At 33.6% G+C, this 27,597-nt stretch overlaps 3 protein-coding genes across 3 annotated transcripts; all 3 read left to right on the top strand.

Annotated features, from left to right (window-relative positions):
* Positions 1-13,683: 13,683 nt before the first annotated feature.
* On the top strand, positions 13,684-14,786 carry LOC108829259 (cyclin-U2-2-like). The gene is made up of 2 exons (XM_018602923.2): positions 13,684-14,156; positions 14,305-14,786. Exons 1-2 carry the CDS (start codon positions 13,738-13,740, stop codon positions 14,582-14,584), a joined length of 699 nt encoding a protein of 232 aa, XP_018458425.1. The 5' UTR covers positions 13,684-13,737; the 3' UTR covers positions 14,585-14,786.
* A 6,550-nt stretch (positions 14,787-21,336) lies between these two features.
* On the top strand, positions 21,337-22,674 carry LOC108829260 (expansin-B5). Its single transcript, XM_018602924.2, has 4 exons — positions 21,337-21,501; positions 21,592-21,704; positions 21,798-21,982; positions 22,134-22,674. The coding sequence occupies exons 1-4, from the start codon at positions 21,357-21,359 to the stop codon at positions 22,486-22,488; spliced, it is 798 nt and encodes a 265-aa protein (XP_018458426.1). The 5' UTR covers positions 21,337-21,356; the 3' UTR covers positions 22,489-22,674.
* Positions 22,675-24,505: 1,831 nt separating this feature from the next.
* Positions 24,506-25,939, top strand: LOC108815511 (zinc finger protein ZAT9). The gene has a single exon (XM_018588091.2). It carries the CDS (start codon positions 24,638-24,640, stop codon positions 25,574-25,576), a length of 939 nt encoding a protein of 312 aa, XP_018443593.2. The 5' UTR covers positions 24,506-24,637; the 3' UTR covers positions 25,577-25,939.
* Positions 25,940-27,597: the final 1,658 nt, after the last annotated feature.

Raw genomic sequence — 27,597 nt, 5'->3', positions numbered from 1 at the left:
GTTAAGATGCTCCTTGTCATTCCCATCAGAGTTCTATTTCTCCTTTCGACCACCCCGTTTTGTTGCGGGGTGTATGGAGCCGTAAGATGACGCTGGACTCCTGTTCTTTCACAATACTCTCGAAACTCGTTGCTTGTGAATTCTCCACCCCTATCTGTTCTCAAGGTTTTGATCATCTCATTTGCTTCACTTTCCACAATACTTTTAAATGCTTTGAACTTCTCGAATGCTTCTGACTTGTCTTTTAGGAGTATAGTCCACATATACCTCGAGTGATCGTCAATGAGCACGAATATATAACGGTTCCCTCCTGCTGTTGATGGCGTTATTGGTCCGCAAAGATCCCCATGTACTAGCTCTAGTACCTTTGATGCTCGGTAAGATGTAGCAGATGGAAACGGTTGTCTTGCTTGTTTTCCTTTTAAACACGAACTGCACACTTCCTTTTCCACTTTTATCTTAGGAAGACCTGTAACTAGCTCCTTACTGATCATTGTTTTCAACGCATCACCTCCAAGATGCCCAAGTCTTGCATGCCATTGTGAACTCTCACAACTCGTTTGTAAGCACTTTTGTTCTTCTGATTTCATCATTACTTTATATAATCTGTTTTGTGATCTTGGCGCCTTGACTATGAGGTTTCCTTCTCTATCATGGAGGGTGAGATAGTCTCCTCTCATTCTTACATCACAGCCTGCTTCAGTGGCTTGCCCGAGACTGATAATGTTGCTTTTAAGCTCTGGAATATAGTATACGTTTGCCAGTATCTTTCTCTTTCCATTCTGACTTATGAACAAGACAGAGCCTTTTCCTTTGATGTCTATTCTCGAATCATCCCCAAATCTGACTTTGCCCGTGACTGTCTTATCCAAACTCTTGAAATAACTAAGATCTCCAGTCATATGGTTGCTAGCTCCGTTGTCAAGATACCATACTCTATCTCCATCAGTGCTTGATTCGAATTCTTTTGGCGTCACATTCCTCTCATTAAGATACACAAGTTCTTGCATCATGAGCCTGTCTGCTTCGTGTGTCTCTTCTTCATCTCTGTTCTCAGTTGTTTCTTGAAGTTTAAGCAATCTATCAGGACAAGTTGCTGCAAAGTGTCCTTGTTTATCACATCTGAAGCATGTGATCTTTGTTGTGTCTCGGCTCTCCCAGTATGATCTTCCATTATCTCTGTTCTCCCAAGATGTTCTTCCTCGTCCTCTACCTCTGTTGTAATTACGACCACCTCGTCCTCGTCCATAATAATCTCGTTGTGACTGTGATTCTGCATTAGAGTACATGAGTTTGCTTTGATTTTGCTCTGTATCTTCGTCCTCATCAGCTATTCGCTCTTCGTAAGTCTTCAAGCGTCCAATAATCTCCTCAAGTTTCGCGGTTTTTAGGTCTACTAGTTGTTCAATTGAAGCAACCATTAATATATATTTCTTTCTTGGAAGACTTCCAAGAAGTTTCTTCACGAGTTTCTTTTCATCAATCTCTTCCCCCAACGCTGTAGCTTTTGAAGATATTTCTATTAACTTGTTCACGAAGTCATCAATTTTTTCAGTTTCTTTCATTCGCAATCGATCAAACTCGGACATTAGAGTACAGAGACGTGCTTCTCGAACTCGTTCTGCACCTAAATATCGAGTTTTTATGGCTTCCCAAACTTTCTTTGCTGAACCTAATTGTCCTATTTGTAGAATCATCGATTCTGGTATGGATTGATATATAAGAGCGGTTGCCATATTGTTTTTCTTCTTGTCGGTTGACTCTGTTTCTATGATCTCCCAAGCTTCATGAACATCTAGGACCAGCTGCATTCGTATTGCCCACACCGTATAATTTGTGGGACTTAACATTGGACATCGTATGGACGATGAACTTCCTTCCTTCTTTGCGACCACTATGTCTCCCATGTTTCTCTCGATCGATTAGTAAGCTCTGATACCAAATATTATCTCAGTGTTTGTATAAGATCTCAAAATAAAGAACTCTCTTTATTAACTCAAGATAACTTCTTAAAAACTTAAGCTCTCACACAAACTATAAAACTCTCTATTGGATGCAACACTCTTGCAACTCTATATATATAGCTTCTATTATTCCTAAACTCTTAGGTATTAGCTTCTCATATTCCTAACATTCTTAGAATTCCTTATTGCTTAGCTTCCAAGCTATCTTCATGTTTATCTCCAACATTTACATCATGAAATCTCGCGAGGCCATTCGTTTTTAATGTTTTCTTAAAGAAACTTACCATGGTCAAATGAAACTCAACTTGATCTTCTTTAGGTTATAAAATCAAGCTTCACTTGTCAAAGACGAACAACAGAACTAAAGAACATGAATTAGTTACCAAAAAAAAAAGAACATGAATTAGAATTCTGTACTGAGAAAAACTAAACGGTAGAAAAAATGGATGATATCGCTTGCTTGTTCTTTTACTTTTGCTCTTGACAAAGTAGAGCTTGCTCATGACATGAAGTGATGGAGAACATCAATGAAAGCAATGACGCCAATGCTCATAATAAGAACAACATTTGGAGAAATTTAGGTTCAAATTATTTTTTAAAAATTGGGTTAAAGGGTACCGAGGTTTAAGTTGTACTTTCATATATTCAGGCTTTGAGAAATTGTATATGCAAAGAGCCACGATGAAGAAATTAAACAATTTTTTTTAGTTTGAGGAAAATTTACTATTCTTCTCTCCTGTTTTATAATAAATGTCATTTTAACTTTTTTTTTTGTTACACAAAAATGTCATTTTACAATTCCGATATAAATTATATTTATTTTTAATTGAAAATTAATTGTAAATTGCATTGATTTTATTGATAATTTTATTTATCTCAAATACTATTGGTTAAAAATATGTTATTAATAATAACTTACATATATTTCTGTCATTTTTTAGTGCTTATGAAAAATATCAAAATGAGATTTATATAGCCTTCTGCTTGTTGATAAGAAACCGCTTGGTATGAAAAAACCATTCAAGCTTGAGGCCAAGCCCATGTTTTTCATTTCCGTGTAAGGGCCCAGCCTACTGAGTACTTAGAACGCAAAAGTATCCCTGGACGGAGACATAGCTCCACAACGAAAACTTTTACGTATTTTCCACTATTAATCATCCAACAAAAATTTGTTTCTCCAAGTGAATACAAATCCCTTATACGGGATTTAAATTAATTAAAAGGTTGTTATGAATATTATGTTTATGGATGTCCAGCCCATTAGATATTTACTTGTAATCTTGGCCTGTTTATGGTCCATTGTATTTAGGTCCATGTCGCCATGTATTTCCTATATAAGGAACACTTTGATTCAATAATAAAACACAGTTTCACAACACGTTATCAGCACGAGACTCTGAAATCTCGAGCTACCTCAAAAACCCTGATTGATGGCGCCATTTCAAACAGCTCGTTCTCTCCAACCGTAAGGATCCAGACGACGAGCCACATACCAAATTGAAGCTCTTGACGAGACGAATCCAACGCCATCGGCCTCGACTCCATCTGACGTCGGACGCGCCCTCACTCTCTATTCTAAGACGCGCCGTCAAGTGACCTAAAACCTTAATTTCGGGTGCAACTTCAAATTGTCATATCTCTCTAACCGTAAGGACTCAGATGACGATCAACCTATCAATTTGAAGCTCTCGACGAGCAGAATCCAGTGCCGCAAACGTCACATCAATCCGATTTCAGACGCGCGCTCACCTCCTGTTCTAAGCTGCGCCGTCAAAACCCTAATCCATCTACGATCTCTCTTTCTCTTGGTGGTCCGGTTTCAGATCTTCTCTAAACAAAGGTAAACTGTCTGAAACTCTAAAATAGAACACAAACAATCGAATTTGGTTTGATGTTAAAGGTTATGACAATTAAAATCTTGCAAAATCCCTAACAACCTAGATTAATAAGTCCAAACCCATCCATGAGTAAATCGGAGCTCTTAAACCTAAAGTTCGATATGAGATTGTTAATCAATTAAAATCACAGCCTCAATGGCTTGCTGAATCTCGAAAACATCATTGATCTGAATGATCAAATCGATTTTAAACTTTGAAGTTGATCATCTCCTAAAACATAATTATGATCGATTTCTTATAAACCCTAGAAACTTACTATAAAAAGAAACTTTATATTTTCAGAATATTTCTAGAAAATGAAACTTTCTATTTTTAGAAATTTACTATAAAGGGAAACTTTCTATTTTCAGAAAATTTATATTTTCAGAAACGTTCTATAAAAGGAAAAACTTTATATTTTAGACATATATCTAAGCCGTGTGACTTGTTTATTAGGAAAGCATTAACTCGATTGTTTGCTTGATCACACGATTTATATGATTGATTTTCTTATAAAGATTGAGTGATATACAATATGAGATGTCGAAAATTAACTTGGATTATGCTGTCCTAAATCTCTAAAGAGATAATCATTTAAAATGGGCACTGGATACCGAGGTTATCCTAAAGTCAAAAGGACTTGGTGAATGAATCACAGAAGGCGATATTGCCAAACGAGAAAGATTGATACATGGCAATATAAGTTATTAGCCACCATCTAAATGAGAGTCTAAAGAAATCAGTATCACAGTAAAGAAAATCCACTAGAACTTTGGACCGCCTTACAGCGAAGATATGATCACCATAAAACGGTGCTATTACCAAAGGATAAAATTTGAGTGGAAGAACCTGAGATTTCAATACTATAAGTCTGTGGATGAATACAACTCGGTTCTGTTTAAGATAGTTTCAATGTTGAAACAATGTGGTGAAGAAGTAACTGAACAAGACTTTCTCTAATGTGTTACTGCAACAGCAGTATAGAGAAAGAGGTTTCACCACATATACTGATTTGATCTCCTGTTTACTATTGGCTGAGACCAATAATGAGTTATTAATGAGAAACAGTGAGATGAGACCTCCCGGTACAAAATCATTACCCGACATTTCTAGGCTGACTTTGGAGCCTAAGAAAGAAAGTAATCTCGTCCAGCACAACAACCATTCCGGCCCTAGCCATGGGAAAGGTTATGGATGAAGTCGTGACACATTTAAGACACATGGGCGAGGACGAGGCCGCAGTACCACACCCGGCTTTAGCCGTGGTCGAGGTCGAGGTCGAAGTGTGTCTTTTAAACCTTAAATAAAATCTTATTTGTGTCACAAATGTGGTATGGGTAATCACTGGGCAAATAATTGCCAAACTCCAAAGCACTTGTATGAGCTTTACATAGAGAGTTTGAAGAAAAATCCGGAAGCCAACATGGCTTACCGAGATGGTGAAGATGATATGGATCATGACCATACTGATCAAATAGAGTATGAAACTCATGAAAAAGAAAATGATCAGATGGATTATGAGACTTCAGATGCCTTGAAAAAAAAAATCTCTCGACATCAAAACTCTATGATATGGATAAGAGTATATATGAGTTTATAAATAAGAGTATAGTCACTCGGCCAAGGCATTATATACACCCAATAAAAGACCCATTGAGTTATAAAGATTTAAAAATGAATGGTTTCCGCATTGAACCAATGGGCAAATGAAACAAAAGTTCCTTCAGATATATGAGAACAGAAAAATTGCCCAAGACCATAGAAAATGGTCGAGACTATACCTGCATTCTCTATTGATCTAGACTATGCCAAGGATCAGTATGATAAAGGTTCAGGGCCTAGGTAACCAGATTGGTTGACCCACAAAATTAAACACTTTATGGCATGACCGGATTAGCCATCATAGTCCAAACTTGATGCAAAGTTTAATATTACAAAGGCACAAAGAGTTATCCCATAGAAATCTCACGTTGTGAAACATGTACACAAGGGAAACTCACGAGGCTCAATTGTCCCAAGCATCATGAAATGGCATAATGGTTTAGTGTCCTTACACAAACAAATTTATAGCATGTTCATGAGGGGGAGAATACACACCCCGTGTGGTCCATGACCATACTATAAAAACATGAACATGATAGCCAAACAGAATGTGATAGCCTAGCCAAACAGGCCATAAGATATAAGAGCTTGGTGGAACAGACCATAACCTATAAGGTTCAGACTTTCAAAGTCTATAAGCTTGGAAGACATTATGGATTTACATGTATGAAAGATAAGATGCATCAGGCCATATAAAGTGAGCATAGATATTCCCATCTAATAATTATAAAGGGTCATGATCCAGACATAGACCATCCTAAGAGATTATGTATTAGACCACCACAATAATATGTGCCGTCTAGGATGGAACCTCATAAGAAGATGAAATAAGATTGGGAATATATGTTGGATATGAGAATGTCTTCCTCCCACGATTTTATAAGAGACCTTGAGCCAAAATATGGGTGATCAGATTAAGGCCAGGTTTACGGTTTACATGATGAATCCGACTATCCAACATCATGGGTAGAAAGAAATAAGCTGGTACAAGTATAAAGAGAAATGGAATGGTATTAACCATCCTTGTCTTGGCAAGATCCTCGGACCAGAGAATATGATTTAAGACGTCCAAAGAAAGATCATACAAAGCTAGCTAAAAGAATGCCAGACAGATTAGACCCGAAAAGAAAAGAAAAAGAATGACTAAGTCATACCAGCTTAAGCACCACGAAATTAATGTCCTAGAAGAGACATAATCAAGTTGCTATAGAGTCTAAAGATAGACTAATATGTTCCATAAGATAAGGAACCTCGGAAATAAAAAGAAAGGTGCAAATAAATGACATATCTGAGGTCATAAGGGAAACCAGACCAGACATTTAGATAAGGCTGCGCAGCTGAACATCTAAGATACCAGACCATGTAGTTTGGGACGCCAAACTGCAAGGTAATAAAGGTTCTTAGTAAGAATGAAATCTCTAATCGATTAGTTCATGTCTGGAACACAATGGAACACTATAAAAGAAGTGTCGACACATACATACACAAAAGATAAAGATGCATAAAAAAATAGCACTTGAGTTTAAAAGATATAAGCGAGGATCAGAACCCACGAGAATACAAGAATGCATTCATAGACTAAAAGAAACTGTGGGGGTTTAAGAAAGATTCAAAGAATCTATAAAAGAGATGGGTGTATTGGCCATATATAGAAACACCATCTGATAAGATAAAACCAGTGAAAATGGGTCATGTGTGGGAAAGGAAAAGAAATCGTGAGACATGGACTAAGGTGTTCATATTCCTATTTAAAGCATTCAAGGAATGGCTTGATTACACAAGGATATTCACAAAGACCAAGGAACAGATTATAAGGAGATATACTCCTATGTGGTGGATGCTACTACAAATCCGAAAGTGATAAAAGTCTGGATATAAGAAAAGAGAAATGTAGTAAGCAACATGATTGATCACTGGATAAAGAAATGATAAGAGTATCAGAAAGATGAGAAAAGAAATTCTCATAGAATAGTTTTTTTCCTAAGCTATTCATGGACTGAAACGAAAGGCAGCTGCATATAAGGCATATAATGCATGTAAAGGATAAGACTAAGTAATACTTAGTGAAAGGAGTTCTATAAGAACGTCCCTGAACACTCCATGCATATATTATGAAGGAAATTCCTTGTGTTCATACTTAAAGAAAGGATGATTAGATTGATTGATTCTTAGACAGGCTATGATAAGAATACAATGATCTATAGTGGAGATGATAGCCATGAATATGTATTGAGATCTATGATCCAAAGTACCAAGAATAGAATGTGATATGGTCAAAAGAGAATAAGAGGATGAATCCATCAGATTCACGACCAAAGACCCATATCAACTAGGATCACGTCCAACCTAGTTCGACCTTAATCATCTTGGTTCTAGTCCAGCCCGTTCCGATCCGTTCCCTTCGGTCTTGTCCGACCTGAAACGTCCATAGTAAGGGGAACGGCATATTGATCCAAAAGTGGCTTAGTTTTGATGAACATCAAATTATAGCATGATAGCCATTCATGAACAAGTTATGGACATATAATAAAGAAGGTTCATGAAGAGTTTGGTCAAAAGCTATGAACAGGACACACACAATGGACATAGCATGATCCGAGTAGATCATGGATATACTAAGGCATTCATGGTCGAAATTTATCTAAGAAAGATGGACCATGTAATCATCTCGGTCTTGTTCCGGCCCCGTTCCGGCTCGGTCTCCTCGATCCTGTTCCGACTAAACCGGTTTCCAGTGACCACTATATTCAAATCGTGGTATGGCTATGGACAAGGCATGTGTCCTTGGTCCAGGAAAGACTTTACATAAGTACTTTTAAGACTTATGCACATCCGACCAAAAGAAATGAATTGATATGATTGGCGCCTTGATATGGCAAGCCATACTAGGTCGGATAAGTTTTATGGATATGTTCAGACCATAAGACATTGATACTAAAGCCAGACACGTCCCCTGCCATAAGTGTTATTGGCACTTTACTTAGATAAATTTGGCATCTCCGAACATGAGACAATGGGACATGATCAATATATCCTAAGTTACCTTCTAAGGAACTAAAAGTTTGAGATTGATTTATACTAACCAAACCCAAAAGAAAAGGGATTGTTTGGTTTTAATAAATGTTACAGGTTTATACAAGGTCTCAAACAGGTTATACACATTTGGAGAATGATGAAGAAGCACAAAGTACTACAAGTTCAGTCATGAGAAATGTTAGCCGACTTCTTCACCATGACTACACCAACTACACATCTATGAAGTCTACCTATCCATTTGGGACGTGGCAACAGAAGGACCAGTTCAAGACTTGGCGCCCATGAAGCTAAACCATCAAAGTGTCCATGCGCCAGACTTGAAGAACGGAGGTCCAGAACAGGGGGAGTAGTGTGTGTTGTACTCTTTTTCCTTCACTTCGGTTTTGTCCCACTGGGTTTTCCGAGTAAGGTTTTAATGAGGCAACATTAAGCACACTACAAGCTCTATATGGTTCTGGCATCCAAGGGGGAGTGTTATGAATATTATGTTTATGGATGTCCAGCCCATTAGATATTTACTTGTAATCTTGACCTGTTTATGGTCCATTGTATTTAGGTCCATGTCGCCATGTATTTCCTATATAAGGAACACTTTGATTCAATAATAAAACACAGTTTCACAACAGTTTAGAGTTTTAAAGAGAGGAAACCAAGAAAGAGAGGTGAGTCATGAATGGAGCTTCGCCAGACATACTACATATGTAAGTACTGTAAGTACGTATAGCATTCTTACAGCATTATTATTTTACATAGATCGTGACTACGATTTACCAGATCGAGAGGCATATATATTGTACGTACGTATTGAGTTTGAGATGTAAATGCATGGTCAAACTAACGTAAAATTTCTTCATATTGTTATCAAGTGATATATATTTTATGTTTGGTTTGTAGTGCCACAAAGTAAACACATCAGAGTCCAACAAGAAAGGTAGAATCCAACGACAGATGTGAAAATATTTTACCAAAAAAAGTTTGAAAATATATATTCCCTCCGTTTCGAATTACTTGTAGTTGTAGAGCATATAATTTTTGTTTCAAAATAAGTGTCGCTTTTGGTTTTCAATGCAAAATTTATTGATAATATTCTCTATTCTATTTTTCTATTTGTTGAGATATGCTTAGGTATATTAGTAAAAGTGTTTTTATTTTGAAAATATGGAAAATAAAAGGTTTTTTTAACATGTATACATAAATCTAAAACGACAACTAATACGAACGGAGGGAGAATATGTCTAAGCATATGAATACGTCGCCGCATATAAACACTACACTCCAACAAACTCAGTGTGTATAGTTTGTTGAAAAGTAGTAGAAAGAACATAACTTCTTGTCATTACTCTTCTAATAAATGTGGTGTAGGGATATCACAGACATACATGTTAATATTTAATATAAGAAGACAATGACGTATAAGTGTAAAAACTGCTTTCTCCAAGGGAAATCGGCCAATTCATACATCAACAGAGGATCGCGGTCCCGATCAGTATATCAACACGGATCATGTGCTAAAACATACATCAACACCAAATATATTCAAATTTCATATATGAACAAAGATGTTTAGGTCTATACATACATTGAACGTATCTCTGTTAGTCAAAAGTAACGGATGCTGACGTGGCTTTGACGGATGCTGACGTGGTTTTTATATTTTATTTAAAAATAAGAAAATAATAAAAATCAAATGTCGTTGGGTGGAGTCAAACCCGGGTTCGGTCAATAGTAAACCTAACGCTCAACCACTGTGCTAAACCAGATTATTGATTTTGTTATCTATTGTGTCTTATTTATATCTAATATATTTTGTTCATATATTCTAACTATCTACAATTAGTTCCACAAATATATATATATATATATATATATATATATATATATATAAATTCCAAGAAATTTTGTTTAATTACCTTAATTATTGTTATTGTGTTCTAAAAAATAGTAAAATTTCAAAAAGAAAAATTTGAAAATCAAAAACGCATTTTCAAAATTTAAAAAGAAAATATGAAAAAACAATTGAAACGATTTTTCCACAAAATTATTATAAAAGTATGAATTGAAAACATATAATTCAAAAATATTTAAAATATTTTTATTTATTCTTTATTTAAATAATTATTTATATTTATAGAACTATATTTATTTAAATAATTATTTATATTAAAATAATTGTTCAAATAAATCATAAATAAAAAATAAAATAAAAACTAAAAAATATTTTTGAAATAGTTTCAAATTATAAGTTTTCAAATTCAAAATTTTATAATAATATTTTGAAATTGTTTTTCAATTTTGTTTTTAAAAAAGTTATTGCATATTCTCTTTTAAAATTTTGAAAATGTTTTTTGATTTTAAATTGTTTATTTGAAATTTTGATTTGTTTTAGAACGCAATAACAAGAATTAAGGTAATTAAACACAATTACTTAGAATTTATATATTTGTAGAACTAATTTTAGATAATTAGAAATATATGAAACAAATATATTAGCTATAAGTAAGACACAATAGATACACAACCAATAATCTCGTTTGGCATAATGGTTTGGTGTAAGGTTCAGTTTTGTCCGAACCCGGGTTCGACTTCATCCATGAACATGGAATTTTTATTATTTGTTATTAATTAAATAAAATGTTAAAGCTACATCAGCATCCGTCAAAGTCATGTCAGCATCCGTTACTTTTGACTAACAAAGATTCGGTCAATATATGTAAAAACCTAAATATTTTTGTTCATGTATGAAATTTAAATATATTTGGTGTTGATGTATGTTTTAGCACAGGGTCCGTGTTGATGTACTAATCAGAACTGCGACCCTCTGTTGATGTATGAATTGGCCGATTTCTCCTTTCTCCAACGTTTGGTTTTGTTTGTTTGCTTTCAGCAATCATTCCTACTACAATAAATCATTTTTAGATGTTAAAGGAAAATATAAATTTGTATATCAAATTTATGGATGGGTTAGTTTCGTAAGGTAGTGATAGACAGGCAGCTTCTTTTTCGACTTTATATCATTTATATCGTCCATATACGACTAAACGAGTATATTATTGTTTTCTATCGATTTTACTTAACCACACAAAAATAAAGAAATGAAAAAGAACGACGTATATAGTTTCTACTTCACTAGATAAACTAGGCGTTTCCATAAAGACGATAGTATACTTGATCATAAGTTGAAAACTTGGTATGTTCAAGGCAATATATGCATTACACATGCAATGTATTCTTCATACTTACAAGTATATTATTACTTATTTAGACGGTGGGATTTATTTTTATAATGATGATTAGCATTATATAGTGAGATTGATGTCGAGTAATATCGTTTTGTACGTAAACACCATTTTTAACTGGAAGAAAAATACTTTTTATAATTGTATAGCTATTTAGTTAAGCTGAACCTTGTATGCGACTTTGTTTTTCTCGTTTAGTATAAGATATATATTAGGACTGCGCAACCGAACCAAATCCGATCCGAAAAAATAGTCTTTAATCTGAACCAAAATTAATTAGATATTTGAATAGGTTCAAAATTTTGGTATTTAAAGAACTAAAACCGAATCCAATCCGAATCGAAATGTTTCGGGTACCCGAATATATCCGAAATAAATTTATATACATATTATATTAATTAATTTTAGATATATTGTATACTAAAAACATCCAAAATTTATATAATACTTTTAGTTATCCAAAGACTTAAAATATATATATATTTAAATAGTCAAAAGTAAATATCTAAAATAGTTAAAGTATAGTCAAAGAACCAACAATATTTAAAATATTTATTTTACTCTATCCAAATAGTTAACCAAATCAATTTATATGTTAATTTTAGGTATATGGACATATATTATTCAAATTTATACGTAATATGATATTTTGTTTATAAATTTAAAGAAATTTAAAGTATATAATGAATTTAAAATTTTTAAATGGGTTATCCAAAACTGAACCGAAACCCGAATAGATATCCGAACGCTCACCCCTAATATATATATAGTTAGTTATATACCGTTTATTTTTTGTAACCAAGTTCTTATCCAGGAAGTAGCAAACCCTTATAACTAGCCGAGATCACATAGTTTCAACCATGAAACCAATGATACAAAGATTACATTGTCCTTTAATTACCCCGGCGAATGATCGTATCTGTACTACTTTGGTCTATCATCGATTCGACTTCACATAAGATAGGGGATTGAGCAACCGTACGTGCGTGTGGGTCGCCTAGCTTGTGGTATCTCAAACTATGCGACCAAGAGTTGACGAGACTCAGAAGTGTGACATAAAATACCGGGTCATCAGGTGGGACTTATGAAAATTAGTATGTCCGAAGGAAAATCTCTCAAGTCGCCGAGAGAGTTTCAACTAAACTGACTTTTAGATTCACCTTCACCAAACTGTCGGCGGCGATTCTTTGGTTCATGTAGTTTTTGGGATTTTGTTGATTTGAAGTACTTTGAATTTGGTTACTGAATACATTATTAAAGAAAAAGCTTAGCTGTTATATCTGTACGTTAGCTTACAAAAGAGAGACACACAAATCTTCAAAATTATTTTATTTTTTAATAAATCAAAAGAGAATTCGCTTGTTTTAGTAGCTTCTTTTCACCTTCCAGATGACTCCAAAGATGGATGTCGTTTATCTTCCCATAAGATTACATTTGAAAAAACTCTTGCAGATGTATATATAATATTATTGTTTTTTAGTCCAAAAAAATGTATATATAAATATTAAGATGAAGTAAAAACCGTACAATTCAATTCATAGTATAAATATTTGATCGCCTATAATAATATTGCTTCTGAATCCATTTCATCATTTATTTGTATATAACTATCGATAATCACATTAAGATAACATAGACGCACATCAAAAAAAAAAAAAACATAGACGCACATAACTAATCCCAAAAAATAACAAATTTCTTTCTCATAAAATTTATTTTACACATAAACTTGTTTTATATACATAAACAAACAATTTACGATTCAAAAGCTTGTCTGACCTACCGTACATTTACGAGCTGAATTTAATTGTTAAGACTATATAATATAATTTTGTTCAAAAAGACTGTATAATATAATTACTATAATACAATTTAACACACACAAAGGTTGAGACAAGAAGAGGAAGGTACCTGATTGGTTACATTCGAAGACCCTATATATAAAACTCAAGACACATATCCCATTTCACTTCATCTTCGATTACATCACTACAAAAACAAACATCTTAACTCTACCTATCAATGGCTGTTTCTAGTTCTCTAACTACCTCTGCAAGAAAACTCCGGTCTGATCTATACTCTTACTTCTATCAAGACAACTCCAAGACACCTCTTGTTATCTCTCTTCTCTCGTCTGTGATTGATCGAACTGTAACTAAAAACCAGAGGATTAGTCAGAGAGCGTCACAGGCGTCTTATTCTTCATGCGGCGGTGGCAAAACCCATATCTTTGATTGCCGTGAAATCCCCGACTTGACTATACAATCGTACCTTGAGAGAATTTTCCGGTACACTAAAGCCGGTCCTTCGGTTTACGTGGTGGCTTATGTCTACATTGAACGGTTCTGTCAAGTCAATCCCGGTTTTAGAATCAGTCTCATTAATGTACATCGCCTCCTCATCACCACCATCATGATCGCTTCTAAATACGTCGAGGATTTGTAAGTCTTCATTTTTTCTTAAGCTCGTTTACATTTATAAGTTTATAACCAAGAAATTTTATTTTTTTAAACATTCATAAAACAAAACACATGTTTTTCTTAATGAGATTCATTTTTTTCTAAATTTATTTCCTTCTATGTTTTTCAGGAATTACAGAAATTCATATTTTGCCAAAGTAGGTGGGTTAGAGACAGAAGATTTGAACAGATTGGAGTTAGAGTTTCTGTTCTTGATGGGATTCAAGCTACATGTTAATGTGAATGTGTTCGAGAGTTATTGTTGTCATCTTGAAAGAGAGGTTAGCTTTGGATATGGAGGTTATCAGATTGAGAAGGCATTACGTTGCGCGGAAGAAATTAAATCCAGACAAATGGTCGTTAGAGATCCTAACCATCATCATCATCAGTTTGGTCGAATCTTGTTGTAGACAAATAAATTTCGTTTTGACAAATAAATTTCGTTTTTCCATTAGTAATATTTGTCATTTTGTATTTGTGATCTTCACTACAAACTTGTTGGTTAGAGTTTTATGCTTTTGTGTGTTTTCAATGGTCTTAGTGTAAATGTAAATGTAAATCTAAGTGTAGATGCGTAGAGATGAGGAATGATGTATTTACGAGCATTGCATTTAGATTCAGTGTCTATTGAGTTTGAGAATATTGTTTCATTTTGCTTTCATACAAGCAAAATATTTGCATGAGAACTAGAAAAAAAAAGTTTAAATCGAGCAGAAAATAGCAGTGGAAAAATATTATAGAACTTAAAAGTAATAAAAGCATTTACACAAAAGTTATTATATCAGACAACCACACACATAGTTTTCTTTATGTTATGAAAAAATTGTAACAAAATAATGAAAATATCCAAGTTGTTCATTTAGTCCATTCTAACTATATGAATGCTAAAGAGAGAATTTGCTGATTTGGTGTCTAATTAATCGGTGGGTTTCAATGATACATTTTTATCAAGTACTAGATCGTTTTCCGCGCTACGCGCGGATAATTACTTTTAAATTTTACTCTTGATTTTGTTGCGTGAATATAAAATATTATAGAATATAGTTGTGTTCTTAAACTATTAAAACTATATGTTATAATATAAAATAGGAGACTTTCTCTAATTTATGTTGTTTAAGGGTTGTATATAACTTTATTTTCACACATTTTTATTAGTTTGCCAAAATACAAAGACTTAATTTTTAATTAAAGATACATTATCTAAGTAAATCTCACACATATATAAATTTATAATATCAATATGAGCTGACATATTATCATTTTCGAATAAATCCTAATGATTATAAGGTTGCATATATTTTAAATATATGATATAATGCTGGAAATGAGTTTTTATGTGGAGAGATATATCATTAAATTATTAGTAGTGTAAGAAAATATTTTTGATTTGTTTGTGAGAAGTTGAAATGGGCCCAACACACTCTTGTGCTTGCATCTCTTCAAAAATTGTTTCATTAGTGGCTCCCAACTTTAGACAGTAAATTCATCTTGCAGTTTTTCAGCTGAAACCAAACTCTCACTCTCACTCTCAGCTTGTACCATAATATCTGAAACAATGTTGAGATCAGCTTGTTCCATTTCAGTTTCCGGGACTTCATCAGATAAATCTTCTTGCCCTGAACTTTTCTCCACATTCAATATCCTTGAGTAAGTAGGGGTGTTTGTATTTGATAATTAGGGATGAAAGAATTTGTAGAACAACAATGATGTATTCAGAGATTCAAGTTGACAAAAATGAATAATATACTGATATCAAATGGTTTACAATACCGACGAATACGAATGAGACTAAATGGAAGGTAGATGTTGGCAGTAGCTGAACATGATTGCCGATTGTAGTTGTGAAGCGAGAAGTTGCGGTCTGGAATTTTTAGTATAGTCTTCTTTATTTTAATCACTATTGTCGTATGGTTGTGAGGTCTTTTTTTTAATTGTTTGGTACCACCATAGTTATGAAATTTGTAAATTTGTTTCTCCCCAAACAATACATTTTTAGCAAATAGATTAATGTTTTCAATTATAATACATTTTTTAGCAAATAGATTAATGATTTCAATTATAATAGATTAATATATTTTTTAGTATTAGAGATGTCATATAATTTATATATAACCTGTCTAAATATTATACTACACAAATGTATTACTAAGCATAGTAATAATCAAATGTTATGAAATATGCCATAGAAAAAGTAAACTAAATAGTTCACAACATTCTAGTGATAAATCAGTTAAATGAGGATTTGTCTTACTCTTACTCTTACCTCCAGTAAGAATATGGCGACCATTAGTATGGAATCAACATAACCTAAATGGATCAAGTTATGGACATATCAAGATGGTGGGTTGGAAATGGTTTCCCCATTCAGTTTGGGGTGACCCTTAGTATGGAATCAATAGAACATTTAGCAGTTGAAATTATGATTAGGTTATGGACATGAAGGTCTGCTTAAAAATATTTCCACTTTGGGCGAGATGTGGAAAGGTGGTTATATGATCAGATTTAGAACTTGAATAAATCAGCAGAGTTTTTTTTTTGTGGTGTCCGTTATTGACGTCTTAGATGGGTGAGGGAGATGGACTTCGTTACCAATATTAGCTTTCTTTTTAAGGAACTGAGATGTAAATATGGTAAAATAGATATTCTCATAATTAGATTGATCTTTGTCACTGTTTCAGTACGTAATAGTTTCTGTATATCACGCCCGCCAAAGGGGAATGAATATTGTTCATTTGACTAAGGTTCTTGACATTAATATCTCTAGAAATTGACTACTATTCTAACAGTTACATGCCTATAAACCAGTGTTTTTAAAACCGGATCGGTGAGCGAACCGGAAATATTTTGGGTCACGGGTTAATATGGTTTGACCTGGTTCAATTGGGTTCGATCGGGGTTGATTTTCTAAACTGAATTTAATAATGTTTTCTATATAATATGCATATTTTAACAAATAAATATAGAAAATAGCAAACTGAAATGTAATAAAAGTAGTGAAATAATATAATAGTTCAAATCTGAATCAATAAAAAAGTACATTTAAAGTTTACTTTCCAGGTTTTTATCACTATAAATTTTTATCATTTAAAAAAAAAATTATATACACATTGTGACGGTTGTTGATTTTCTATATTTGAATTTGATGGAAGTGGAATTTCTTGATCATTCTCTTCCATTGCTTAGTACACTGCAGAGAACATCAAAGACACAAACGTAAGTTTTTAATTATTAATTTTACCCAGAAAGACAATACATTGAGAAGTATAAAATACCTTGTGAAACATCACATATTTAAAAAAAAAAAAGATCTCAAAGACAGAAATACATTGAGTTGTAATTTGTCACAAACCCTATTTTTTATTTTGAAAAAACTAATTCTTTTATTAACAAAATTTTTGTTTTCTATACGAACCAATGTTTAACCGGTTTGTTGGGTCACCGGTTTCCGGGGTTTTAACGGTTTAATATGGGATTTTAACCGGTTCAACTTTGATTGGGTTTTGGCATTAACCCAACCCGACTTGGTGTCCGGTTCACGGTTGAATCCGGTCCGACCGCCGGTTCGGTCCGGGTTTAAAAACACTGCTATAAACAGAACAGAGAAATTGCAGCTACATAGCAGCAAAGAACACTATGCGAGAAGTTACCATTCCAGAAGGGCTATCTAATATCAGTTTTCAAGTTAACAGAGAAAGAGTGATGCATAAATAGCAAACACTCAGCAGAGAAACCACAATTATAATTGAAAATACCAAGTGATTGTTTTAAAAGCTTATAATCATCACGTAATAAAAAATTACCAAATATGTAAACTGATTGCAGGGGAAAAAAAGAAAATCAAACACTGAAAGATGTTAACTAAAACGAACGCCTTAGCCAATGCTCAAACAGAAAAAATTACCAAATATCTTTTATTTGTCAGTACCTCCTCCTAGGCCTCCGTCTCGTCTACCCTCACCACCTCCGACAGACAGGTTCATTCTCCCCGCCGCTCTCCTCCGCCGCTTCTTGCTGGGACGCTTTACAGTCCTCCATCTCCGGGTTCCTCCCTCGCTTTGATGTCAGATCAAGATGTGGTTTCCAGTCGCCGTGGATCTCACAGGGATGTATGAACATCACCACGAGGTCTCAGTTCGAAGCCATGATCCCTAACTCCACGTTGAGTACGGCTGTGATGAGATGTAACCTCTCCCTTGAGAGTAACACTCCTTGTGCTTCCTGCACTCAGAGCTTGTCTGCGTTTCAGGCTTATCTCACTGAAAAAAGGATAATCAAACACTGAAAGATGTTAACTAAAACGAAAGCCTTACCCAATGCTCAAACTGAAAAAGGAAGACTGAAACTGCAAACGAAGGGGTGAAACCTCTGAGATGAGTGGTGAAAGCTCTCATATCCATGTTTAGGACGCTTTGCTTTCTTTGGTTCGTCACTGTGACAGGTACTATTATTCCCCTCATCTGCAAGATCTCGACAGCTGTGACAGGCTGCTTGAAGAGCACTCTGTTTTGCGAAGTTAAATGATTTGCAAGGAAGAGATCAAAAGGACAACCTAAAGATCCCAGTTGGAGCTATATAAAGTTCAAATAGATAAAGAAAAAAATTCTCCAAAGTTAACGTCACAAACAGGAGCAGAGACGTCTGAAATGATGATCAAGTAAGTTTCATATTAGCAACCGTTGACAAACAATGTGGAAAACATTTAGCTATGTGATTAGCAATGCTAAAAGGGGAATGATTACCTCCAAGATGTTTTGTGTTCATCGTCGTGACTAAAAGCAAGGTGGGAGTGTTTGTATAGGCTGTAAATTTCTTGCAGAAGTCTGTTGCAGTCTTTTCCTAAAAGTAAAGCTTCATAACAGGTCCCTGCAAAAAGTTATCAATGAAGGATTAATTGCAGTGAAAAGAGGTCATGATTCTAATAGCAAGAATTACAAACTCTTTTGATTGCAGATGAACCATAACACGTACGTGGAGTGGTTGCTATTTCCACTTCGTCAAGGATACGACGCTCAATGTGAGACTGTCCATTGACCAGTTTCATGTTGCCAACGACATCTACAAAATTGTTCAGCAAGAGTATAAGTCAGAATGTGGCATGAAAAAAATCAGTCTAATATTTTATCACCACCTGAAACAAAAATGCCCATTCAGTTATCGTAGACAACAATACAACAATATGATATGAAATATTAATTTTTTTTTAATTTGTTTTACTTAAACTCATGCACTCTTCCTCCAAAAAACTCACAACTTGCAACTAAGAAAGATAATGTATTACTTTTCGTGACAAAAAAAAAAGAAAGATAATGTATTACTAAAATAAAAGGTCATGCCTACAACTTCAAACACAAAAAAAATGCTCGTCAACAGTAATAAGACAAACTCGAAGCTCTAACCAATTTAGAATCGAGATTTCTGTATCTAAGTAAGAAGAAATGCTAAAAACTATATCCAATCATAAAACAATGGGTTTCGTGGGGACCTGGTGAGATATCTTTGAAGAGCATAACTTCCTGATCATTGGAGGAGGAGACAGGGGACTTGCCGTTTGGTTTCATGACCATGCTTGAGCTTGATTTGAGCAGGTTTTCAGGTTATGGTGTGTAGAAAATGAAGAAAGAACAGTATATAAAGGGTGAGAGAGAGGGATGCGAAACGAATTCATTAAGAGAGAATTTTAGAAAACTATTGATTGATAAGAAGTGGGAACGCGGTAACGGATGTTGCAAGAAGTCGAAGTGGAGAAGACGAAGTGAGGAGGATTAATCGATAGAAGCTGCTGGAGATTAGGTTATTCTAGTGGATTCCTTTTGGGACAGAATAAAATAGTTTTAGGCCATGGGAAGAAGCCCATCATAGTTGATTTTCAGTGAGTGTGTGACGTGTTAAATAACCTTTCTCTCATTGGCTGATTTATTAATCCGACGTGGACAGCTTTAGAGTGGAGATTATTCTCCTTTTAATATTGTATTGATTTTAGTCCTTTAATAAATATATCTTGTTAAACTTTCTCTTTCTATTATATATGTCCAACATCTTTTCTTATTATGAGATTTTAGTTTCAGTTTCAGATTAGTTAAATATTTCCAATTTTTGGATTTAGGAAACCAAGAGAAACTCACAAGTTATCATTGTATCTTTTCTTATTCTCACTGGGAATAATAATTAAAAAACTTTTTTTAAAAAAAATTCAATTGTAATATTGTTGCCATTTATAAAAGAGTACAAAGAGTTTCTGTATATTTTTATGATGAATAGTGTAGTGAGGTTCATGATAATTTCATCTTATTAGCTTAACTAAAAAGTTATCTTAGTAAGAACATATGTTTTGAATTTAACCTTTATCTATGTATATGGTGTATTGGTGTTATCAAAAGCTTACTACTAAGTAAAAAATGGCTTGAAATTCCACAATTATTGCACCCAAGAGTGTAACCAACCATAGGAGAAGTGATCTTTGCTAAATGGAGAGAATTTACTAGTAGTTAATATTTCCATATCAGAAACTAAGACGAACAAATGATTCATCATCCATTTAAATATGTTGTTGGATTTTAAGAAGATAAAATTCAATGGTTGATCAAGGATGATGCGCTATATAATAAAAAGATCGAAATGAACAATTGTTTAAGTTTATTCTCACAACTATACAATTTAACAATAACACTAAAATTCCTTAACTAGTTTAGACAGAAATTTGAATTACTTTACCGTTAAAAGCTGCATTGTGTTAAGAAAACCATTAACAAAAATTTACAATGGCTTCACTTGATCTGAAGTATAGAAAAACTAAGCATTTTAAAAAAAAAATCAGATAAACCGCATTATAGATATAATGGCAGTTGATGTATGCATCATTTCACACCATAATATAAATGAATGTAAATCTAATTTCGAAAAACTAACAAAACCTATTAATATGTTTTCCCCCTATGCATTTTACCAAAATTAACCTCCACCAATAAATGAAATAACTTTCATTGAACGGTTATTTATCTGTTATAGGTTTTGTTTCTAAAATAACAAAACCTCATCATGTGTTCTAATAACCTTTTTTAAGATTCGGTTTTCCTAAAATTTAGGATAACTATAATTGGTGTCTCTTTAGTTGAAAATCTAGAAACTATTTAAGTTTGGTTTTTCTCCAACAACAACAAAAAAACCTTCATTCTTTCAAGAGACATGGCATTATTTTCAGGCAAATATTTTTGCTTTATCGTTGCTCTCTTTGCAATCTCATTTAAGCCATGTTCTTGCCATAATAATACCCGTTGGAACAGTGCCGGCATCACTTGGTATGGCGACCGAGAAGGTCCTGGCAGCACAGGTAATTAATTAAACAATTAATTGATCCACAACACCTAACTCTGAAAACATTTTTGCATATTTAAAACCGGTTCTTAAAACATATATATAGGAGGGGCTTGTGGATTCGGTGATGCAGTAGCAAAACACCCGTATCAATGTATGGTTTCAGCCGGAGGACCTTCATTATTCAAAGATGGAACGGGTTGTGGGGCATGTTATAGGGTATATAATATTTGTATATAACAATTTACAATTAATCGAATATTATATCGTAATGTAAAACTATACTAACATCATATACATGTAACGTTTTAGCTTGTATGTGACCATCCATTATGCAACAAAAGACCGATCAAGGTGATGATATCAGATGAGTGTGCCGGCTGCACGAAGGAGGCGTTCCATTTTGATCTTAGCGGTAAGGCATTTGGTGCATTGGCCAAACGTGGCAAAGGCGATGAATTACGTAACCTTGGAGAACTAAAGGTTAGGTACAAACGGTACGTATTGTTGGTGAAGTTTGTAAAAATTGGTTGGTTTGATTTAATGTCGGATAGAAAATAGTTCAATTTGGTTTGGTTCAATAACTTTACACAAACCAAATAAGTTTATTCATGTACATTATGGATGTTGCGTGTTTATGTTATGCAGTGCATGTTGCAAACATCCTAAGAGTAAAATAGCTATTCATGTCGACGCCGGAGCAAACCCTTACTACATGTCGTTCGCCGTTAAGTTTGCAAACGGTGATGGAAACTTTGCATGCGTGGAGATTCAACCGGCTGGTGGAGAATACTTGAAAATGGAGGAGATGAGATCCGCCGTTTGGAAACTTAACCCAGGCTGTGCATTGAAAGGTCCGTTCAACGTCCGGCTTACCTCCGCAGTGACCAAAAAAGTGATCGTTGCTAAAGCTGTTATCCCGGAGAAATGGAGTCCCGGTGCTATTTACCATTCCCTCGTTAACTTCGCCACTCCCAAGAAACGTAGTCCCAAGAAACATTAATGATTGATTTTTTCCCTTCACACAAATAGTAATGTTTGGGAAAAAAAACGTGGGGTGTTGAGGTTGCTAGTAAATTGTTTTGATAATTGTAACATTGGTTATGTAATTCATATGGGCTAAGAGTTGTAGTCGGATGGCCTACAAAGCCCATGATTTTTTACATATATAAACCGATTTGGTTCAACTTTTAATGAGGAACACAGTCTTTACTCCGGATCGGACCAATATAGGAGACACGTTAAGTGGTTTACATGTGAACGAAAGGTGGTGCTGCACATAACACACAATTAGCAAACAAACTACTACTACTTTTTCACAAGTTTGGCAAATAAAGATTTCTCAAACTCATTTAGAAAGGTCTCTTTGTTGTTAACCACCTAACTATACGAAGACTTTTTTTGAGGTTAAAAGTTAAAACGCGTTATGAACGGAAAATATACAATGTGATCTTTTGTGTATTAGAAAATATCTAAAATGGTAATGGCTTTGCTCAACTTATGGCATCTTCAAAAAAAAAAATTTATGGCATCTTTACTTATTCTTCTTCCTAACACAACAGTACCTTCTTTTAACCAATAAACTAGATTAGGACCCGCCCTAAAGGGCGGAAATTGATTTGTCAAATTTCAATTAATAATATATGGTATATATAATATGTGTATATAATATTATATATATTTTGTGTAACATTTATATATATATATATACATATTAGACATATATATAATATTTTATTAAATATATATAGAATTTAATAGTGTTATAATTTGTGTTGTACTTGTTATTAGTTTGTATTTAATCTTTTTTCATTTTTAGTATAATAATTTGCCTTATCACACTTTTTACCTTTTAACTTATACACATAGTTATGATCTTTTTCAAAAAAAAAAAACTTACAAATAGTCTCGTAAAATGTAATATATAAAAAACATATTTAAAAAATCTACTGACCATATGCCACCATTATTTGGTTGTTTGAACAAAAAAAATCATGTTCTTGCAGAACTGTGTATGTTGTGATATGATGTAGGTGAAGAGTAAATATATGGAAGTAAAGTTAGTGATACGAACATGAGCCTATGTTGGTCTATGCCATAATTATTTGGTTTTTGGAAGATCAATGAACATAAGCATACACGGTCTTTGTATACTTATGTTGTAAATGAGTCGGATATTTTTTCTCTTATGTTTGGAATGATATGGAACTCGTTGATTTAAAAGTGGTTCAGTTTTATATGATCTGATTATATTAAGAGATTAACCAAAAATATTATAAAAGTGTTACTGGTTAGGTTTAACTAATCTATGTTGGTTAAGATTTGGTTTAGTTTAAGTTGGTAAGTTGCATTGTATAAGAGGCATGATATATTCTAGCAACAACTATAAAAGAGTCCAAAATTTAAATGAGAACTTCAAATAGTAGATAATCCCTAAATTAATAGATTAGATATCCAAATTAAAAGGAACAAATCACATGTTGTTTTGGTTTATCTATGACGATTCTGTGCATTTAAGCTTTAATTCATATGTTACAAACGTATTCTGAATCTGTTGTGAATAACTTGTAAGCTGGTCAAATAACATTGAATTGAGCAAAAAAAAAACATTGAATTGAGCCTGAATTTTTGGACAACGTTTTGTTTTTGATGTTTAGTCGTTACAACCACAAACCCTTCCAAAGACTTTCTTGCAACAGCAAAAGTTAAAATTCCGACAATACCCTTACATGATTTCACGTAGATTGTTTTATTTTTAGGGGAAAAATAAAAAAAAACAAGGACCTAAAAATAGAAAAAAACCACCTGCGTTGCTGCGTGCTATTTCTTGTGAACAGATAACTTTTTAACTATTTTTATACACAACCTAAATAGAAGGGTAAGTCGGGAAATTTAAGAAAATGTTTCAGAAACGGGCAAGGCTCGCATGTTACCCTCCTTCAACTTCATGCATACGCCTTAATTAGATTTTTCTCCACTTTCAGTTTTATAGATCAAAACCAAGATTTGAACAAAAAAAAAAATAGATCAAAACCAAGTTTTGTTAAACAGTAACAGAGAGAGATAAATAAAACAAATTTAATTTAGTTGTTTTAATAATCTTCTCAAGCGTGTTGTATACAAATATATATTAAGCTTATTGGTGGAGAGGAATGCTTGTAGATTCCACTTCTCTTTTACCTTTTTTTTTTCTTTTTCTCCTCTCTTCTTCTAGCTCTCTGTATTTGTTATTGAAGATGGAGAGCTACTACAAGTGTAGGTTTTGCTTAAAGAGCTTCGTCAATGGAAGAGCTTTAGGTGGTCACATGAGATCTCACGTGCCGAGTTTTCATAAGTTTAGCATTCAAGAAGAGGAAGGGGAAAGGGCGAGTCAACTCAATGATGAGACAGAGTCAGATGTTTCTTCGTCTTCTTCGATGATGGATCAAAAGGTTGCTAATGAAAGCGAGACCGAGTCGTCGTCGTCGATGAAAATTACACGAAAACGATCCAAGCGAACTCGGAAACTGGAAACGTTCACGACCAAGAAGAGCAAGACGAGTCAACTCGGTTACAAGACCGAGCCTGAGTGCGAACCTCCTCACAGCTCAGCTTCTGATACAACGAGAGATAAAGATCTCGCCTTTTGTCTCATGCTGCTCTCAAGAGACAAATGGAAGAACAGAACCAGTAGTAAGGAAGTAGTTGAAGAGATCAGCACAGAAGGTCACAACAAATGGAGCAAGAAAGGAAGATTTACGTGCGAGACTTGTGGGAAAGTGTTTAAATCCTATCAGGCATTAGGTGGGCACAGAGCAAGCCACAAGAAGAACAGAGTTTCGAACAAAACAGAGCAAAGAAGCGAAACAGAGTTTGAGAACGTGGTTGTTGTTGTTGCTGCTGCAGAGAAGAGGATCCATGAATGTCCGATATGTCTTAGAGTCTTTGCATCGGGACAAGCACTTGGAGGTCACAAGAGATCTCATGGAATTGGGAACTTGTCTGTAGATCATCATCAAGTACGAGTGGAGTCAGTGAAACAGAAGAGGATGGTAGATCTTAATCTTCCTGCACCAACCCATGAAGAAGAAGTCTCTATTGTGTTTCAGTAAATGCTGAATAAAGGTAAACAGGCTTTGCGTGATTCGGGTCGTTCAAATTTTCGTAAATTTTGAATCTTTAAAAAAAAAACCATTATAATATTTTGGGGTGGAAGTTGAACTAGAAAAAATGTTTATTCAAAATGCAAAGGAAGCCACTTTTACATGTTCTAACGCCAATTCTTTTTTCGTATTGGCCTCACGTCGTGTTGCCTAGCCATATCAATCAAAGAACATTCAAATAAGCGTCTACTTGCTTTATAAACTTTTCATGTATATGTTTATGTTGTATTATATAATTTCGGGCGAGTTCTTACTACTACTCTGTTATTGAAAACTACTAGTAATACTAATAATAGAGTTATACTTTTATAACTACTTGACTAATCTCATGTCTCTTGTATTAGAGTTAGTCAAGGATCTGTAAAGATAAGAATCATTTTCAAGGTCTAAAGATATTATAGTCTTGTAGTAAAGAAGATGTTACTTTCAATAAAGCCCTACTTCCAACTTCCAATTTCATAGTCAGGGTGCATTTGTATTGCACTTTTTTGCAAAAGAAAAAAAAAATCTTATCAGTCGCCTATACCAAATTTTGAAAACAAAAGGTTAGGGTTATCTTTGAAATTTAGAAAACTTGAAACAATTATAATTTGGAGGCAAAATTATCTAGATACTTATATTTTTGATGATTTCGAGACCAGAGAATTTCTACATCAAATTTAGGAGCAATACAAATATTTCGTTGTCTTTTTGGTCAATCCTGCAAAAAGTAATTATTTTCTTAATTTCACAAATTCTTAGTTGATTCTTAGTTTCTTACTTAGGTTCAGTTCATTTATAATTGGTCAGTAAAAATAGTATAAAAGACTTTTTTGCGTAAGTAGATTTGAGTTTGGTCTACCACAAATGTAGAATTGTTCTTATTAGAGTATACTTTATTCTATTACTTATGACTCCAGCAAACCCCACTAAGAGCATCTCCAACAAGGAACTTCATTTTAAAGGCCAATGATCTTCAAAATGAGGATTTAAGGGTGGGTTACTCCAACAAGGATCCTCAAATTCCAATAAGAATCCTCAAATTTATTTTTAATATTTTATGTAATTTGCATTTCAGTCCTTAACTTTAATATAAATTAACTATCATCATTATATTTTTCATAGATAGATAGTACATACACACTGAAATTATAAAACATAATATTTATAAATACAATTTATTATAACACAAAATTACATAAAATAATAATAAAACATAGATTAATTCATAAAAATATAGAAAAATACAAATTACTCATTATTGCCATTTCCATAGTATTCCCATATATGATCAACATCAACGCATTTCGAAGTAAGAAATGAGCTTCTCGATTTTTTGTCTGAAGATTACGAGTTAAAAACTGTTGGAATCGAGCATTTTCATTTATCGCCATTTCAACGGTTGCTTGTGGTGCCGGTCTTGCATCTCTAACCGGTGCGTTGATATCACGTTCGTCTTCAATTATCATGTTATGCATAATAATGCATGCTGTCATTATATCATGCAGTACCTCTTTTAAGTAATATTTTTATTTATTTATTTATTTTAGTTTTAACATATTTTTATATTTTATGTAATAATATATATATATATATATATGTATATATATATATGTATATATATATCTGTATATATAAGATATATTTAAAGATTTAAGTGAAATATAGTTACAAGGATTAAAGTAATAAGAAAATTAATATTAGTACAAATATATGTAAGTTACAAATTTATAAGGAATAAACTGAAAAGTAAATAGTGTTTTGAGGGTCTGAATAATGGAACCTCAAATTTGAGGTTTCACTATTCAGACCCTCAAAATTTGAGAATTTAAGGGTCTGTTGAAGAGATAAAAACCTTAAAATTTGAGGGTTTGAAGATATGTTGGAGATGCTCTAACTTTCACCACCACCAGTAGAATCCGACACATTGTGATTGAGAGATTTAGGAGATTGAGAGTGGTGGTATCCAAGTAATTGCAAGCTTGACTAAT

The sequence above is a fragment of the Raphanus sativus genome, chromosome 7 (genome assembly GCF_000801105.2).
Source record: "Raphanus sativus cultivar WK10039 chromosome 7, ASM80110v3, whole genome shotgun sequence".
Classification (NCBI taxonomy): Eukaryota; Viridiplantae; Streptophyta; class Magnoliopsida; order Brassicales; family Brassicaceae; genus Raphanus; species Raphanus sativus.
Note: the sequence above shows the minus strand (reverse complement) of the source record. Positions and strands in the feature narration are given on the sequence as shown.

What these genes read in the sequence shown, in the direction of transcription:
- LOC108815511 (XM_018588091.2), top strand. Translation starts at nt 24,638, where the DNA reads ATGCTTGTAGATTCCACTTCTCTTTTACCTTTTTTTTTTCTTTTTCTC.
- LOC108829259 (XM_018602923.2), top strand. Translation starts at nt 13,738, where the DNA reads ATGGCTGTTTCTAGTTCTCTAACTACCTCTGCAAGAAAACTCCGGTCT. An exon ending in TCTAAATACGTCGAGGATTT is followed by an intron (nt 14,157 to 14,304) that starts GTAAGTCTTCAT and finishes TATGTTTTTCAG; the next exon opens with GAATTACAGAAATTCATATT.
- LOC108829260 (XM_018602924.2), top strand. Translation starts at nt 21,357, where the DNA reads ATGGCATTATTTTCAGGCAAATATTTTTGCTTTATCGTTGCTCTCTTT. An exon ending in GTTGTGGGGCATGTTATAGG is followed by an intron (nt 21,705 to 21,797) that starts GTATATAATATT and finishes GTAACGTTTTAG; the next exon opens with CTTGTATGTGACCATCCATT. An exon ending in CTAAAGGTTAGGTACAAACG is followed by an intron (nt 21,983 to 22,133) that starts GTACGTATTGTT and finishes TATGTTATGCAG; the next exon opens with TGCATGTTGCAAACATCCTA.